Source organism: Nomascus leucogenys, chromosome X, assembly GCF_006542625.1.
Source record: "Nomascus leucogenys isolate Asia chromosome X, Asia_NLE_v1, whole genome shotgun sequence".
Taxonomy (NCBI): Eukaryota; Metazoa; Chordata; class Mammalia; order Primates; family Hylobatidae; genus Nomascus; species Nomascus leucogenys.
The window spans coordinates 46,416,419-46,433,395 of record NC_044406.1 but is presented as its reverse complement, the minus strand read 5'-3'; the positions used below and the strand labels follow the sequence as shown (position 1 = coordinate 46,433,395).

Sequence of the window (16,977 nt, the reverse complement as noted above, 5' to 3'; positions counted from 1 at the left end):
GCTGGGCGCGGTGGCTCACGCCTGTAATCCCAACACTTTGGGAAGCCAAGGCGGGTGGATCACCTGAGGTTGGGAATTCGAGCCCAGCCTGACCAACATGGAGAAACCCCGTCTCTACTAAAAATACAAAAGTAGCCGGGCGTAGTGGCACATGCCTGTAATCCCAGCTACTCGGGAGGCTGAGGCAGGAGAATTCACTTGAACCCGGGAGACGGAGGTTACAGTGAGCTGAGATCGTGCCATTGCACTCCAGCCTGGGCAACAAGGGCGACACACCGTCTCAAAAAAACAAACAAACGAAAAAACTCTGATCATCTCAATAGACAGTTCTCTGAAATCTTCCTTATGTTAGCGGTGTGTGTGTATGTAGCTCCTTAATTGTTTCCATCATTAGGACAACCCTGTAGGTAGCAAGATTGGATATTAACTCTTGTTTTATTGCATCAGTTGTTTATTGATGTTGAGTCATAGTTTAAGTGACTTGCCTGAGGTTCATACAGCTAGTTGTATTTCTACCTACTTTTTTTTTTTGAAAATATTTGTTTGCTCAGGCAGTTATGTACTGGTAATAATATGAATAAAAGCCACTTCAATCCATTGTTCTGCCAAGTATGTTTTACAGGTAATATTTATGAGCCTTTCTTTTGTTAGTTTTTTCCTTTTGTTTTGGGGGAGTTGTCTTAAGGTTTATAACCATAGCAATAAAGAGTTTCAGTTATGTTAGTACTCTTGAGAACTGTGGCTAAATGGTTTCATTTAGACATTTGCCTGTGAAATCCTTAGTCTTACAAACATTGTTATGCTGTAACAGAGTTTTGATGTCTTTAAAATCATATGTATTATAAATATTTTTATCAGATATTTTATATATACTAGAAACTGTATCTTTAAAATTTAGATTTTTAACTACTTTTGTACTTATTTAGATTTTGTCTACGGCATTTTTGACATGTGCTTTATTTATTTATTTAGAGACGGAGTCTCGCTCTGTTGCCCAGGCTGGAGTGCAGTGGTACAGTCTCGGCTCACTGCAACCTCCGCCTCCCGGGTTCAAGCGATTCTCCTGCCTCAGCCTCCTGAGTAGCTGGGACTACATGTGTGCGCCACCATGCCTGGCTAATTTTTGTATTTTTAGTAGAGATGTGGTTTCACTATGTTGGCCAGGCTGTTCTTGAACTCTTGACCTCGTGATTTGCCTGCCTCGGCCTCCCAAAGTGTTGGAATTACAGATGTGAGCCACCACACCTGGCCTGACATGTGCTCTATTTATTGAGTTGCTTGGGAGCTCAGTGTTTCTAGGCAGACAGATATGCACTTGGAGGTAGAATACGTCTAATGTTATTAAATGAAATTGAGACCACTTATGTTATTAAATTTCAGATGATAGTGGCATTTGGAAAATTCTTAAAAGTCATATTTTAATGATACTTTGTTATAGTGAATGTCAGTTTTACTGGTGTTAGGTACTCTGGAACAAGGCTTATTACTCAACTGTCTAGTGTTAAAGAAACATTCAATAATGGAATCAGCACTTTTTTCTTTTAGTTTTAAAAAATATGCTAAAACATCAGTATTGTATAATTCTTAATATATGAAGTAGTTCTTTAAAGATTATGTTAATTTTTCTCCAAATCTCTTTTTCTGCTCTTTAGAGGAAATATCATTCTGCAAAAGAAGCTTATGAACAACTTTTGCAGACAGAGAATCTTTCTGCACAAGTAAAAGCAACTGTCTTACAACAGTTAGGTATGTAATAGTATACATTTAGTGTATTATAAGTGCTTCTCTTTATGTTTTTTCCATGTTGAGTGTGGCAACTATGTGGCTCATATATTCTATTCCTTTGCTCAGAGTTGATAAAATTATTCTGAACCCAGCATATTTCTATCCTCTGCCCAGCGTTGTCCTTCCCACAGTCTGTCTCAGTATAATTCTTTTGTACAGCTGGTCCTTTTAAATTATCAAAATTACTCCCTAGTATTTAACCCAAGGAGGATTGAATACTTCCTTTGTGCCAGATATATGCTTAAGCACTTAATGAAGTTGTGATTTACCTAATGTCACTTAATGGTTGGGGAGCTTGCTTTCATAGCTTTATCAGTTATAATGACTACAAAACAATTTATCTAAAAACTGTAGAACGTCTAACACTGTGAGCATGCAGTTCTATTCTAATGTGGAACATGAGGGAATCTGTTCATTTGGATGTCATGTGTAACTATCACCAAAAAGATAGTGAAAGAACTCCCCAGCCTTTAATTTTGTTGCTTAATTATTGAGTCATGTTTCTTGTTTGTATTTGATATTTGGGTTGTTTTTTCAGTTTTGTTTTTGGTCTGGGCAAATCATTTATTCTTAATTTTTAGCCAGCATTGTAGCAATATGAATGTTTTCATAACGTAACTATTTTTATATAGTTTTAAAGTCACTTAAGCTTAGATTTTATCATTATCTTTAGATAATATACATAAAAATTTAATAATTATAAATCACTGAATAAAAACAAATATTTTGACACTTTTATAATTCAAGTATAGACAACTCGAGTAAAATCCTAATGGAAAAAATTACAAACAAAACTAAGGCTTTATTATGAAGGTAATGTTTGTTTTTTCAGTCATCAAATACTTTATAGTTTGTTTGCTTATTTATTTTAGACAGAGTCTTGCTCTGTCCTCCAGGCTGGAATACAGTGTTGTGATCATAACTCACTGCAGCCTCAAACTCCTCGGGTCAGGTGATCCTCCCACCTCAGCCTCCCGAGTAGTTAGAGCTGCAGGTGCATGCCACCACGCCTGGCTGATTTAAAAAATTTCTTTTGTAGAGACAAGGTCTCTCTCTATGTTGCCCAGGGTGGTCTCAAACTCCTGGCATCAAGCGATCCTTCTGCCTCAGCCTCCCCAAATTATAGGATTACAGGTGTCAGCCACTGTGCCTGGCCTATAGTTTTATCTTATATAGGGTGCGAATATATGTAGCCAGGGCCAGTGAGGTAGGATTGTGTGTATATTTTTTAATCTGAACTATCGTTGATTCTATAGCCTTATATTTATTCCTTGGAAATAAACATTTTGTTAATGGGATATCTTGGAGATTCTTAATTGGCCTGGTGCAGTGGCGCACGCCTGTAATCCCAGCACTTTGGGAGGTCGTGGTGGGTGAATCACGTGGTCAGGAGATCAAGACCATCTGGGTCAACATGGTGAAACCCTGTCTCTACTAAAAATACAAAAATTGGCTGGGTGTGGTGGCATGCACCTGTAGTCCCAGCTATTCGGGAGGCTGAGGCAAGAGAATTGCTTGAATCCGGGAGGCAGAGGTTGCAGTGAGCTGAGATCATGCCACTGTACTCCAGCCTGGCAAAAGAGCGAGACTCCATCTCAGGAAAAAAAAACAAAAACAAAAACAAAAACAAACAAAAAAAACACATTAATTTATTTTTACATGGAATAGTAAATAAGACGTAACATCTTTATATTCTTTGTTTCATAACTTGGAATTTTTTCAAATATCAAAATTAGAAACATCTGATTTATAATGTTATATCAGTACTAAAAATTGTTTTAATTTCTCTTGAATGAAAGCTCTTCGTAGCTTTTACAGTACCTTACTGTGAGAAACTGACTTTCTTAATGGCCAGAACTGTACATATTTTGGAAATATGTACCCCAAACTAAATTAATAAATTGACAGAAAAGAGTACTTTTTTGGTTTGTTTTCTGCTTCGTATTCTTAAACATACAAGAACAATTAAGTCATTTACGTAAATATTTTTAAATCATTTACTGTAGGTTGGATGCATCACACTGTAGATCTCCTGGGAGATAAAGCTACCAAGGAAAGCTATGCTATTCAGTATCTCCAAAAGTCCTTGGAAGCAGATCCTAATTCTGGCCAGTCCTGGTATTTCCTCGGAAGGTGAGACTTACCAGACATTTATGTTTGCTTTTGTCTATTCCAGCTAAGATATTTGAATTACAATTTAAAATGTTAATTTACATATCTAACCTGATCAGTGTATTTTCTCTTCTAAATACATTATTAACCAAGATTCCTGGAAGTTAAACAACAAAATAAAGTTTCCAAATGTGGTGGTTTTTTCATAGCATAATCTGGTCTAGCAGGACATTTCTTATTTTGGTTATTGGATTTTTATTTGATTTGAGTTACTGCTAGTTTTAAAAAAGTCTTATCTAATAGTAACTTTTAATGAAGTATTTAAATGCTTTTCCTTCAGCCTTCCAGTATTTTTCCTATATGTGTTTTATAAAACAGGATTAATTTCTCATCTGCCTGATGACTACTGATAGTCAATGGAACCTTTATAATTTATAATTTGGATTCATGTTATTTACCTTAGAATTGACATAATAGTAAATCTCAAATCACAGTTATACTTGAAATCTTACAGTGAGAAAGTGAATTACATTATTAGATTTGTTGGAATGGAGAAGTGTCGTGTAACAAAAATCATTTTCTGCAAGTCTGTAACCATTTCTCCATACTATTTATCCATTGAATGTCTGAATTATGCTTAGTGATGATCTGAACTATACCTCATGCCTAAGTATCTGATAGATTATAGTTTTAGACTATCATCAGGTTGTATTTTGATTCCTAATCACTTTTCGCTTTCATGATATGGTGAAAAGATAAATGTACTAGGAGCCAGGACACTTGGATTCAAGTCCTGATTCAGCTACTGTTTGTGGAATTGTGGATGGTTTAGTTAAACCTCTTAAAGCCTCAATTTTTGTTTAACGTATTAGAGAATTGTATTAGATCAGTGGTCCTCAGGGGCAGGCTATTTTGCCACCCTTACCCCAGCCAAGGACATTTCACAATGTTTAGAGACATTTATTTCTTTCATCACAGCTGTGAAGTGTGCTACTGTCGTGTAGTGGGTAGAGAAGAGACTAGGGATGCTGCTAAACATCCTACAATGCGCAGGACAGTCCTCTATAGCAAAGAACTGGCTGGCTCCAAATGTCAATAATGCTGTAGTTGAGAAACCCTGAGTTAGATGATCTGTTAGGTACCTTCCTGCTCTAAAGGTTCCAATTTTATGACTTCTTTAGAAATTATCCTATTTTAAAGTTTTATTCTATTATTGTTTACATAGAATACTTGATTGTAAGTAAATTTGCCATATAATCACATTAAATTTTAATTATATGGCTTCATTTTTCCTTTAAGGAAAGTATGCTTGTATGAGACAAAGTAATATTAATATGGTTCCTTCTCTAAAATATTTGATTATTCATATTATGCTTAGAAGGTTAAGAAAAAAAATTTTAAAAACATTTGATTAACTCATTATTAACATACAATAAGAGTTGAATGAAAAGGTACCTAATTTTTGGTGAGGATTTCCTAATCCCTCCCCAGGCTTGTAAAAGAGCCTAATTTGGGTTGCTTCTAAATAAAGCTGGAGGGTCCAAACTTTTGTGTTTCTCTTCTACAGTAGCAGAAACTGGATTTTATTATTTTTGTATCTTTTTGCCTGACAAAATGGCTACTCGATAAATGGATGAAATGAACTAACTAAACTCCATTTGCTTTTGGAGCTAGCACTATTACTATTAGTGTTGTGGAGTGTGAGGCTTCATATAGTGACTGTAAAGGAGGTCTGGAACTGGGAAACAGTAGGTGCCTGTCTCTTGTTTTCAGGTTTATGTATGAAAATTTGTTTTAGCATAGATTAAAACGAATGTATACTAGAAAGTATGTTCCTTCTGACCTAAGATAGTTTAATACAGTAGTGTAGATGTCTTTTTAGTATAGGTTTTTAAATTTAAATTCTAGTTACATAAAATTATAATGAACCATGTGTAGAATTAACTATCATAGTCATGCTGTAATTTTCAGCTTCGATGAGCAGTATTTCATCATCAGTATTTCAGTGAGCAGTATTTTATCATTTTTTTTCCAGTTAACTAATTTTACATTGTAAAACATTATGATGTTTTTAATTTAATCTTTTTGGGTAAATTTTTCCAAATATACAATATACTTTTCCTGACTAAGTAAAGGATACTTATCACAATTTAACTTGGTTTCAGGTTCAAGGTTATCATTTTAGACATATTATTTTCCATCTGTAATAATAAAATTCTAAATCTTTTAGACTTTTCATATTCTCTTTCACTGCCTTCTAATGTGTTGCTTCTATTCTGTTTCTTGTAAGAAACATTTTATGAATGAATTATGTTTTAGAAGTTTTTAAAGCTCCAAATGAAGACCTCAATTGTAAGAAATTTTGGGGTTTGATGACTGTAATATTTTTTAGGCTTTCTATTAACCTCTGCCTTCAGGTCTGTGTTGAAGATGGACTTTGCTTGTCATTTGGCACTTATATATCAAAGTAAAATTGTAATGTGATATTCTGTTATGCTAGCACCAATCGTTGACTGTGTTATCACAGAACTATAGAATATTACAACTGGGAGGGACCAGGGAGGTCACCTAGTTAACCTTGTAAATCCTGTCACTTCAAAGATTTAGAAAGTGGGTTCATAATCACAGATAATTAGTATGAGAGCAGGGATTAGACCCTAGATTCATCCAGGGCTTTTTTAGTTACACGAGACTGTCTCAGAGGAACCTACTTTTATTAGAGGAAAAGTGGTTGATGGTTGGAGTGGGACATCTGTATCTGGACACATTGGTTTCCTACTTTGACTTTGTAGGAATGGAATGTTAAAACATTGGTTTTGGGAAGAACTGCTTATTTCTCCCAGCAATTAGGCAGATTTGTCTATAAATCTGAGATGGCTTTGATTTCACAACAACTACAGAAGAGCATGTTTTCTACTATCTGTTAAGCATTCCCTTTCATGCTGGTGTCTGTTCCTGTTTGGCATTGTTGCTGATCTCTTCTTATGAATTTTTCCTTCATAAAATAGTTTGTAGATCCTCTCTGAAACTGCCTTCTCTGTCTCAATCACGGACATTTCTTACATCTTTCAAACCACAGGATTAGTGATTCCTTAGGCTTTTACATCTCCCTTGTAGGTGTCCTGTGTTTTTACAGCCTCTCTTCCATATGGATGAATTCCAAATCTAGATTTCAACACTTAAAGGTATCTTAAACTCCAGGACAACATCTCCTATTCTTTAGTTAACATTTCCCATTTTAATGTCCTCACATCATGTCAAAGTCAGCATATTTCAAACCATATTCACCATATTCTTCCCCAGACAAGCTCCTTCTCCTTTTACTTTTACCAAAAGATCACCATTTTCTTTTTACCAAGGTTAAACACTAAGTTACAGCCCCCACCCTGTGAACATCTAATGAATTAATCACAAAGCCTTTATCAATCTTTTGGTTTCTTGTTTCTCTCATCTTTTTTTTCTTGCCACTGCCGGTACTTTCACTCCAATTTTGACCTGTTCCAAACCAGTGAATGTAGCCACCCTCTTTTTTCACTGTCTATAACTATTTTCCTTTCAGTCTGCCCTACATATTGTTAGAAAATTAATATTCCTATAAAGTGCTTTCAATGTGCTATTCTCCTTGTTAGAAAAGCAAACTTTAGGGTAATCTTTGGCTGGATTTAAAATTCTCTACTGTTTTGTGTCTGTGCTTTCTTGTATATACATTAGGTTTTGCTCATGCTGTTCAAACCCATTTAAAACGCCTTTTCTCATCTTCTCTGCCTGAATCAGTGGTTCCTAGAATTTTAGGTTACATAAATCAGTAAAATTTCAAAGAATAATTATGAGGATAGAAATATGGTGTTTGGGCAAGTAAAAACACTAACCTTTTTTTGCAATTTACTGTCAGCCAATAATATCCAAAATAAGAGAATTACAGCATAAATATTAATTCGTTTATTGGAAAAACTTTATGTATGTGTGTGTGTGTGTGTTGTCTTTCCAATTTGTTTGCTTGGCAAACGTGCCATATACTGGCTGGCAATTAGGAATCACTAAATAATATGCATGTTTACATATTCAAATCCCTTATTCTTACTCTCCCTCCCCCCCCCCCCTTTTTTTTTTTTTGCCTTTCTTAGATCTTGCAGTATATGATGGTCTCTTCTTATCCTAAATTCTCAGGCCAATTATTGTCTATACTGGCCATTTGATATGACATCATGACATTTTTAATGTATCTTCAGTTCTCAACTAAATTGTAAGCTTCATGAAAATAGGGACTGGGTTTTTGTTTTTTTCTTTTTCCTTTAGTGCCAAGAATAAGAAGATAATTTCACTATTTATAATTTCAACTGTTATTTCTGTATCCATCATGTATATTCACATTAAGAAAATTACAGTCTTTGAATCATTCATCTTACCTTGCTAACTTTACTAGTCATAAAATATTATACTTTATATTATTTTTACTTTATGCTATTTTTGATACTTAGTTTGAGATTAACTGTGTCTTACATGTGCGTTTTTTTTATGAACTAAAGAATTATTGCCCTCAGCGTTGTTACTTGGGAAAGGAAAATTGAAATCTGATATAGCAAATCTTACCAACGTATAGTGTTTTTGTTTTTAACTCTGTATTTTGACCATATAGGAAACTAGAGGTCAAGCTATGTAAGAAGAGTGGAAGAGTGGCGTGTGTGTATGCGTGCACATGTGCATGCAGCTCTCAGTATTATGATATTGAAGTGATATGTCCCCTAATCATTTTAATAGAGTTCATTAATGCAGCATGCTTTTTAGCACCTATAAGACAGACTATAATATGGTTTGTTGGAGGGCTAATTATAGTTAACAAGTATATACACACACACATAAATATATTAGCTTATTAGGGTTTCAAAAAAATTTGCTGTGATATATAGTCCATCCTTTCAGCCGATTAATTTGTTTCAGTATTAATGGAATTCTCTTGATTTTTTTTTTTTCCCTTCCCTTCTCAGGTGCTATTCAAGTATTGGGAAAGTTCAGGATGCCTTTATATCTTACAGGCAGTCTATTGATAAATCAGAAGCAAGTGCAGATACATGGTGTTCAATAGGGTAAGCCTTTGTATAAAAATAGTAATTTAATTGATACACAAAGATGGTTGCATCACATATATGGTACTTCATAGTTTAAATCATTATAAAACCAAGCAGTTCTTCTGAGTTGACTTATTTTTTCTTAATTTCTCTTTCCAGTGTGCTATATCAGCAGCAAAATCAGCCCATGGACGCTTTACAGGCCTATATTTGTGCTGTACAATTGGACCATGGCCATGCTGCAGCCTGGATGGACCTAGGCACTCTCTATGAATCCTGCAACCAGCCTCAGGATGCCATTAAATGCTACTTAAATGCAACTAGAAGCAAAAGTTGTAGTAATACCTCTGCACTTGCAGCACGAATTAAGTATTTACAGGTAAAATTTTTAAATAGCGGTTTTTTAAAGCCACATATTTCCCCAGAACACTCAGGCAGAAGGAGGGTGGCTGGAAAGTTTGTCTAGTTGTGTTTTGATGTCTATGATCTGTTTCCATATTTTGTAAACATGTAAACATACCATAGCTTGTAATATTATTTTACTTTTCATTTTAAGTAAGATATGCAGTATTTTTAAAGATGCTCTTTTGCACATTTACTCTGTTGATGCATATTAATTTACATAATTTTTTTCTATGTACTGTCTACATTTTTAAGTTGTCATAGCATTTTAGAGAAAACACAAACAGTCTTTCACTCTTGCTTGGAGTTTCATGAGAAGACAGCTATGAGAACTCTGAAAACAGAGCTCAGCTTTGTTTTGATTCTCACAAAGGTTTATATTCCGGTTACCCTGTTTATACTTAGTGTCTTCTAAAACCCCAAATTTAGAATCTATTTTCTTTTAAAAACAATTAGCTATAGCATTTAGGAAGATTTAGTGGACTTGCTCTTACTCAAGTAGGCTTGTGTTAAATTTGCTTTTTACATAATTTTTCCTAGGCTCAGTTGTGTAACCTTCCACAAGGTAGTCTACAGAATAAAACTAAATTACTTCCTAGTATTGAGGAGGCGTGGAGCCTACCAATTCCCGCAGAGCTTACCTCCAGGCAGGGTGCCATGAACACAGCACAGCAGGTGAGAAGTTGGGTTATGTTCTGCAGGTGCCCAGCTTTAAGGGTTCTTTTCAATTCTCTAGTGGTCAAGCTTAATTTACTAAGCACAGGAGGCTTTTAGTAATGAAAAGCCTTTTGATTTAATTGCAAAGGGAATCTAGATCAAAATAAAATTCCCTCTAATATGGGAAGAGATTTTGGGGTACCAACTTAGAACCTTTGTGCATTTTCGTGATTTTGAAGGAGATTTCTTAAAAATAATGCTACAGTGGTTTATTTAATTTTTAAGGCAAGTTTTTCAAAGGAAGGTACACATTATTCCATTGATGAATCATTTAATTTTGATTTTCAATCATTGCAATCAGCGATGTCCACATAGCTTTGAAAAGTATGCAGCTTGTAAAGTTTTATAATTTGAAGGAATGAATTAAGAATATATAGAACCCTATTTTTGTCTTCCTTCTGTGATTCTTAGGCATGTAAACCTCATCATCCAAATACTGAACCTGTATTAGGCCTCAGTCAAACACCAATTTCACAGCAATCCTTGCCACTACACATGATTCCTTCTAGCCAAGTAGATGACCTGTCCAGTCCTGCCAAGAGGAAAAGAACATCTAGTCCAACAAAGGTATATGTTTTAGAGAAATAGAAAATCCCAGTCAAAAAAGAAGCTTCAGCTGCCCTGAAATTGTGCAGTTTGAACATTTCCTGTCCTTTATTTTAAATTTGTGGACATCAAAGAGTGAAAGGTTTGAGTTTTTCCATCCCAAACCCTTAGTATCATATTAAATATAGAAAGTAGGGATAAATTTGCATTCATCAAATCATTTTATTCATCTCCCTGCCGTTAAGATCTCAGCACACTTTTCATCATCACTTTTTACTGACATTGAAATAAATTTAATGTTGGATCTAGTGGACAGTGTGGTATTTAGGCTAGCCGTTTGGGCCATAGTTTGAGGGTGGGCCTTTTTGGGTGGCTTATTAAATAGTAATTTTTAAATGTATGATTTCTAAGTTTAATATGCATGTAAAATTATTTTTTAAAGAATTTAATGTTATAACAGCTTTTTAACATGTAAATATTCCAATTCATAGTCATTTGGCCTCCTCTAACCATTATTATTAACTGTGGATTTAACCAAATATTCTTTAATTTTTTTTTAAATCGATTTTCCTCAGAATACTTCTGACAATTGGAGTGGTGGACATGCTGTGTCACATCCTCCAGTACAGCAACAAGCTCATTCATGGTGTTTGACACCACAGAAATTACAGGTATGTAAGATGTTTTTGACAAATTGTTTTTTCTATTAAAAAGGAGTAGAGGTAGCAAACAAGTATTAATTTTTTTTTTCTTTTTTCTTTTTCTTTTTTTTTGAGATAGAGTCTTGCTCTGTCACCCAGGCTGGAGTACAGTGGCACGATCTCAGCTCACTGCAACCTCCGCATCCTGTGTTAAAGTCATTTTTGTGCCTCAGCCTCCAGAGTAGCTGGGATTACAGGCACGCGCCATCACACCAAGCTAATTTTTGTATTTTTGGTAGAGACTGGGTTTTGCCATGTTGGCCAGACTGGTCTTGCACTCCTGACCTCAAGTGATCCACCTACCTCAGCCTCCCAGAGTGCTGGGATTACAAATGTGAGCCACTGCACCCAACCCTAAGTATTAATTCTTATAAGTTAAATGACAGTACATTCAATTAATATGCACCAAAGTAAAATGAGCCTGCATTTACCAGATCATTCATTCTTGTTTTTAATTTCTTTTTTTTTTTTAAACAGGACATGGTTTACACTGCATAAAGTATAAATATAGGGTATATAGGGTAAAGTTTTCTTCTAATTCTGGCCCCTACCCACTCAAAATGCGGCTGGTATTACTAATTTCTTATCTATCATTCTAGAGGTATGTTATGTATGTACACGCAAATATACATCCCCCCCTTTCTCACATGTATTATTATTTTTCTTCTTTTTTACACAAATGATAGGATTCTTATTTGCTGTTAACAATGTATTTTACAGACTTTTCCATGTCAGTATGTGAAGGGCTTTCTTGTTCTTTTATGGTTACATCATATTTCTTTATATAGATGTAACACCTTTATTTAGGCAGATCAGTAATTTTGGACATTCAGGTTGTCTTCAGACTTTGCTTTCCAGACAGTGCTGCTTTTAGCATACTTGTCAATATATTTTTAAGCTTCAAGAGCTTTCTCTGTGAATACCTAAGAATACTGTATGGATGAGTAAAATTTCATGCCCATCTATTACAAAGAACTCATAGTAAATCTTGTTCAGATGAATGCTTAGTTCATTCTTATATTTCTCAAGCTTATTAAAGGACTTCATCTTGGAGTGTATGACTGTTGGTCAGAAGACAGTATGTTTGACCAGAGAGTAGTTCTGAGTTTAGTCATTTCAGGGAAAGGTTGCTTAGAATAGCGATCTTATTTCCTAAATATATCTTTGACTATATTCTCTTTTTGTTCTTCTTCTAGCATTTGGAACAGCTCCGCGCAAATAGAAATAATTTAAATCCAGCACAGAAACTGATGCTGGAACAGCTGGAAAGTCAGTTTGTCTTAATGCAACAACACCAAGTGTGTATAGCATATTTTTCCCTGAAATTTGTTAGCATTTTGAGTATTTTTATTGACTCTAATGTCATTTTAGAGCATGTTTATGTTCACTTTTACTTTCTACTGGTATTTGACAGAATTTAGTAATCTCTATCTTAAAATACTGGTAATTGACGGAGATTTTTAGACAAAAGCAGCTATAATTTTGAACAAGATACTTTGTATTTTATTTATTTACATGATATTTCACATGTATTCTAAGGGTTTGTTTATTTAGTACTGAGGCAAGGTTTTTAGGGCTTATTTAGTTTACAGGATCTGGCATAGATGTAACAGAATGAAATTTTGAGATGTCCCCTCTTTTGTGATTGAGAGAAGGACCTGTAAGTTCTGGGTCGTTTTCTATAATTTTCAGCTGCTTCCTTTTGTCATTACTAATGGGATTTTTTTTTTTTTAAACAGACTTCTGCTTTTTCAAGGAAGTTTATTTTAAAATGAACAAATACAATTTCTTGTTTTTAAAGTATGTATTTCTCAACTTAGAGAAATTAAGCATTTGGGTAAAATCACACATTCCCTAATTATACATCTTCATATTCATCTGGGGATTCATAGAGAATCCCCTATAGATTCTCTCCCCTATAGATTACACAACCAGCATTTACTTTTCCTTTGTTTTTTTGACAGATGAGACCAACAGGAGTTGCACAGGTACGATCTACTGGAATTCCTAATGGGCCAACAGCTGACTCATCACTGCCTACAAACTCAGTCTCTGGCCAGCAGCCACAGCTTGCTCTGACCAGAGTGCCTAGCGTCTCTCAGCCTGGAGTCCGTCCTGCCTGCCCTGGGCAGCCTTTGGCCAATGGACCCTTTTCTGCAGGCCATGTTCCCTGTAGCACATCAAGAACGCTGGGAAGTACAGACACTATTTTGATAGGCAATAATCATATAACAGGAAGTGGAAGTAATGGAAACGTGCCTTACCTGCAGCGAAACGCACTCACTCTACCTCATAACCGCACAAACCTGACCAGCAGCGCAGAGGAGCCGTGGAAAAACCAACTATCTAACTCCACTCAGGTAATAGGAGGACTAGCTTCCTTGTTGGCTTTTCACATAATTGTTTTTACTGGGTTTTATATACTTTGAGAGAAGAAGAAAGAAGTGTTTGGGGAACTGGTTTTGTAAGAATTTTGTGGCACTACAATGTTGTTACTACATTGTGATTCATTATGTACATACATGAGTATATCTTCGTTCCCTTTGTACAGTCTCTATCGACATAGATAACTTAGCAAATTTACAAAGGAAGAAAACAGATCATATAAATCACCCAAAATGTACCATTAATTTACAGTGGCATCATAAGCACATTTATGTAATATTACTTAGTTCATTTCTGCATAAACTGCCTACTTAAGATCAGGCACTAAACTAGGTGTTAGGTATTTGCTTTAGTGGGAGAAAAAGACCGGTGAATAAGTATTTACCATAATAACTGTGAAGTGTGACTTTGGTGGGAAAGTTCTATCAGAGTACCTAGGAGAGCACATAACCAAGATGTTAGAGTCTTCCAGAAACTAGAGTTTAGGGGAGGAGAGGGCTGGTGAAGTGTGCCTGGAAGATAGGTTATGAAGAGGGGAGGGTGAAATAAGAGGCTGAAGGAGAGGCCAAATTTATCTTGAAGGCAAAGTTGATCCACTAAAGTTTTTGAAACAGAGTAATGAATTGCATGAACATTATTTTTGTCAAGGAAATGGGTCATAATTTATTCAATGTTAGCACATTTGTTAGACATTTAATTGCTAAGTTTTTACTTCTGAATGTTTATGTGCATAGTATTTCCCATATTTTGGATTGTTTCCATGATATGGGTACTCGCTGAGGTGAAACTGAAGGGCCAAAGAGTAAGCTTTAAGAAAATGCTGTCAATACTTATAGCCAAATTGCTTGTACTTTTATTAATCTACTATGAGAAATATTTGACTTAAAAAGAGAAATATTTGGCTGATTGTCGGTTAGTCTTATATTATTGATAAAACTGAAATAAGTTCTTTTTCTAAGATTTTTAAGTTTATTCTTGAAGTAATATCCTTGATGGGACCCTGATCTAAAGTGATTAGTACTTTATTCATTCTTAGAGAAATACTGAGTACCTGCTAGGTTCATTTCCTACTCAAGGCTCTGGGAATACATCAGTAAAGAAAATATACTGAGATGTCTCTACTTGGTGTAGGTAAATAGACAGTAAACAAATAAGCAATACATATATAACGTTAGATGATGGTTGTGATTAGTGCTATGGAAAAAAGCACTAATAGAAAGGGAACAGCAGAATACTAGAGATTGGTGGTAGGAGAGTTGCAGTTATAAATCAGAAGGGCAGGGAAGGCTTCTCTGAAAGATAGCATTTGGATGAGAGTTACAGGGGTGAGCCTTGAAGCTATTTGTGATAAGATTGTTCCAGGTCTAGGGAGCAGCACGGAGCAGTGGACCCTAAGGTAGGATTGTGCTGTGCACATTTGAAGAGAATCAAGGTGGCAAGCATGGCAGAACAGGACAGGCAAGGGGTGAGAAGAGAGAGAAATGTGCTCCAGCTGGAAACAGGATGGCTAAATCATGATCAGCCTTATAAGGATACTGGATTTTATTCTGAGCATCCAGGAAACTGTAGGGGGATTTTGAACAGAGGAGTGATGTGATCTAACTTTGTTTTTGACTAGGTCCTCTTCGGTACTCTGTGGATAGACTGAAAGAGGCAAAAGTAGAAATGGTATGACCAATTTAGAGATTATAGCTATAATCCAGGTTAAAAGTTGATGATGGCTCCCAGAGTGGTAGTAGTAGATTATGGTCAGCTTCTGGGTATATTTGGAAGGTACAGCCAGCAGGATTAGTTGATATAGAGTGATGTGTGAGAAAGGAGTCCCAGCTGGCCTGACCAACTAGAAGGATGGATGAAACTGGATGGTATCACCAATCAGTGAGAACAGATTGAGAAAAGAACTCAAGATTGAGCCTTAGGGCATTCCTGTGTATTAGGCTAGGAAATTGAAGAATTAGCAAAGAAGAATAGAAGAGATTGACCTGTGACGTAGTAGGAGATCAAAGACAATGTGAGTGATGCCGTGGAAGCCAAATGAAGAAAGTCTTTCAAGGAGGAGGACATGATCAAATAATGCTCATAGGTCATATAAAGTGAGGACTGAAAACTGACCATCTGAGATATTTGCTGACATTATTGGAATAAGGAAACTACAGGTTACAGGCAAAATTTACCCCACAGCCTGTGTTTTTTATAACCCGTGAGCTAAGAATGATTTTTATATTTTTGAAGGGTTTTAAAAAAAGAATAATATATGATACTGGGTGACCCACAAAGCCTAAAATATTTGCTGTCTGATCCTTTACAGAAAAGATACGCTGACCTTTGGATAAGGGCAATTTCAGTGGATTATTGGGGTACAAAAGCCTAATTGTAGTTCGCTTCAAGATAATATAAAATCGGCAGAGAAAAACTGAAGTAGCAAGTATAGACAGTTCCAGCACACATGCTTCCAGTTGTTTGGGCTACACACTGCGCAGTGCCAAGGCTTCCATTTCCATATACCGTGACATAAAAGAGAACAACAACAACGGGCTGTAGCTGACAGGGAAAATGGGATTAGGAGTTGTTGTCTTGTTGTTGTTTTAAATTTAAAATGAGAGAAATAACAGTAAAAGTCAATGGGAAAGATTCAGTAGAGAGGGAGAAAATGGCAAAGGAGAAAGGGGAATTGTTAGAATGCGTGAGAGGATGGGATTTTGGGGGTTCATTGTCTTTAAACATTAAACAGTTGTTAAAAGGACAACACGAGATTTTTGTTAAAATGCCTATCATAGTTCTAAGGTATAACTGGAAGTTAATAAATGAAAGCCTTTGTTATGATTGTAAAGTATAGTTCTATTTTCTTTTCTCTCACATCTACTTCTTTGGCTCACTTAGTTGCTGAAGTTTTCAATACTCTCTTAACCCTATTTTGGAAATGTGATATTCTTTAAAAACGTAATTCGTAATTCTAATAAAAAGGAACTCCTCAGTTGGCAGGCCACGAGGCTTCTGTAAGTTACCATACCAAGTAGCAGGGAGCCCCAGCCTTTGCTTCACACACCCTTCAAAGCCATTATCTGTAGGAACTTTACAATTTAAGTAATGAGGTTGAGAAAGTTGTTTAGAAAATGGTGTTGAACTGATTCCAGGTCAAAAGTTTCCCAAATGAAGTTTCTGCATATCACTACAGCTGGGAAGCCTCTGTCTCTGCTATTGATATATGGTATTAATATCATAGACTCTAAAGAGGCCTTTTTGTTAACTTGTCTTATACAAAC

The 16,977-nt window shown here is 35.6% G+C and overlaps 1 protein-coding gene across 12 annotated transcripts in view; it reads left to right on the top strand.

The window, feature by feature from the left end:
- Positions 1-16,977, top strand: part of KDM6A (lysine demethylase 6A) — a 238,229-nt gene that overhangs the window by 175,684 nt on the left and 45,568 nt on the right. For 4 of the 12 annotated variants that reach the window (XR_004028808.1, XM_004092432.3, XM_030807658.1 and 1 more), the window contains 8 exons: positions 1,653-1,746; positions 3,792-3,918; positions 8,883-8,981; positions 9,123-9,342; positions 10,494-10,649; positions 11,204-11,299; positions 12,526-12,627; positions 13,294-13,689. Coding sequence is in view for 11 of the 12 variants with exons in the window: in XM_004092432.3 (XP_004092480.1) it covers positions 1,653-1,746; positions 3,792-3,918; positions 8,883-8,981; positions 9,123-9,342; positions 10,494-10,649; positions 11,204-11,299; positions 12,526-12,627; positions 13,294-13,689 (1,290 nt within the window). In the remaining variant the exon portion in view is untranslated. Of the gene's footprint in view, positions 1-1,652; positions 1,747-3,791; positions 3,919-8,882; positions 8,982-9,122; positions 9,343-9,905; positions 10,041-10,493; positions 10,650-11,203; positions 11,300-12,525; positions 12,628-13,293; positions 13,690-16,977 lie in introns of all 12 variants that reach the window. The other 8 variants (XM_012499008.2, XM_004092430.3, XM_004092431.3 and 5 more) reach the window with 7 other exon arrangements.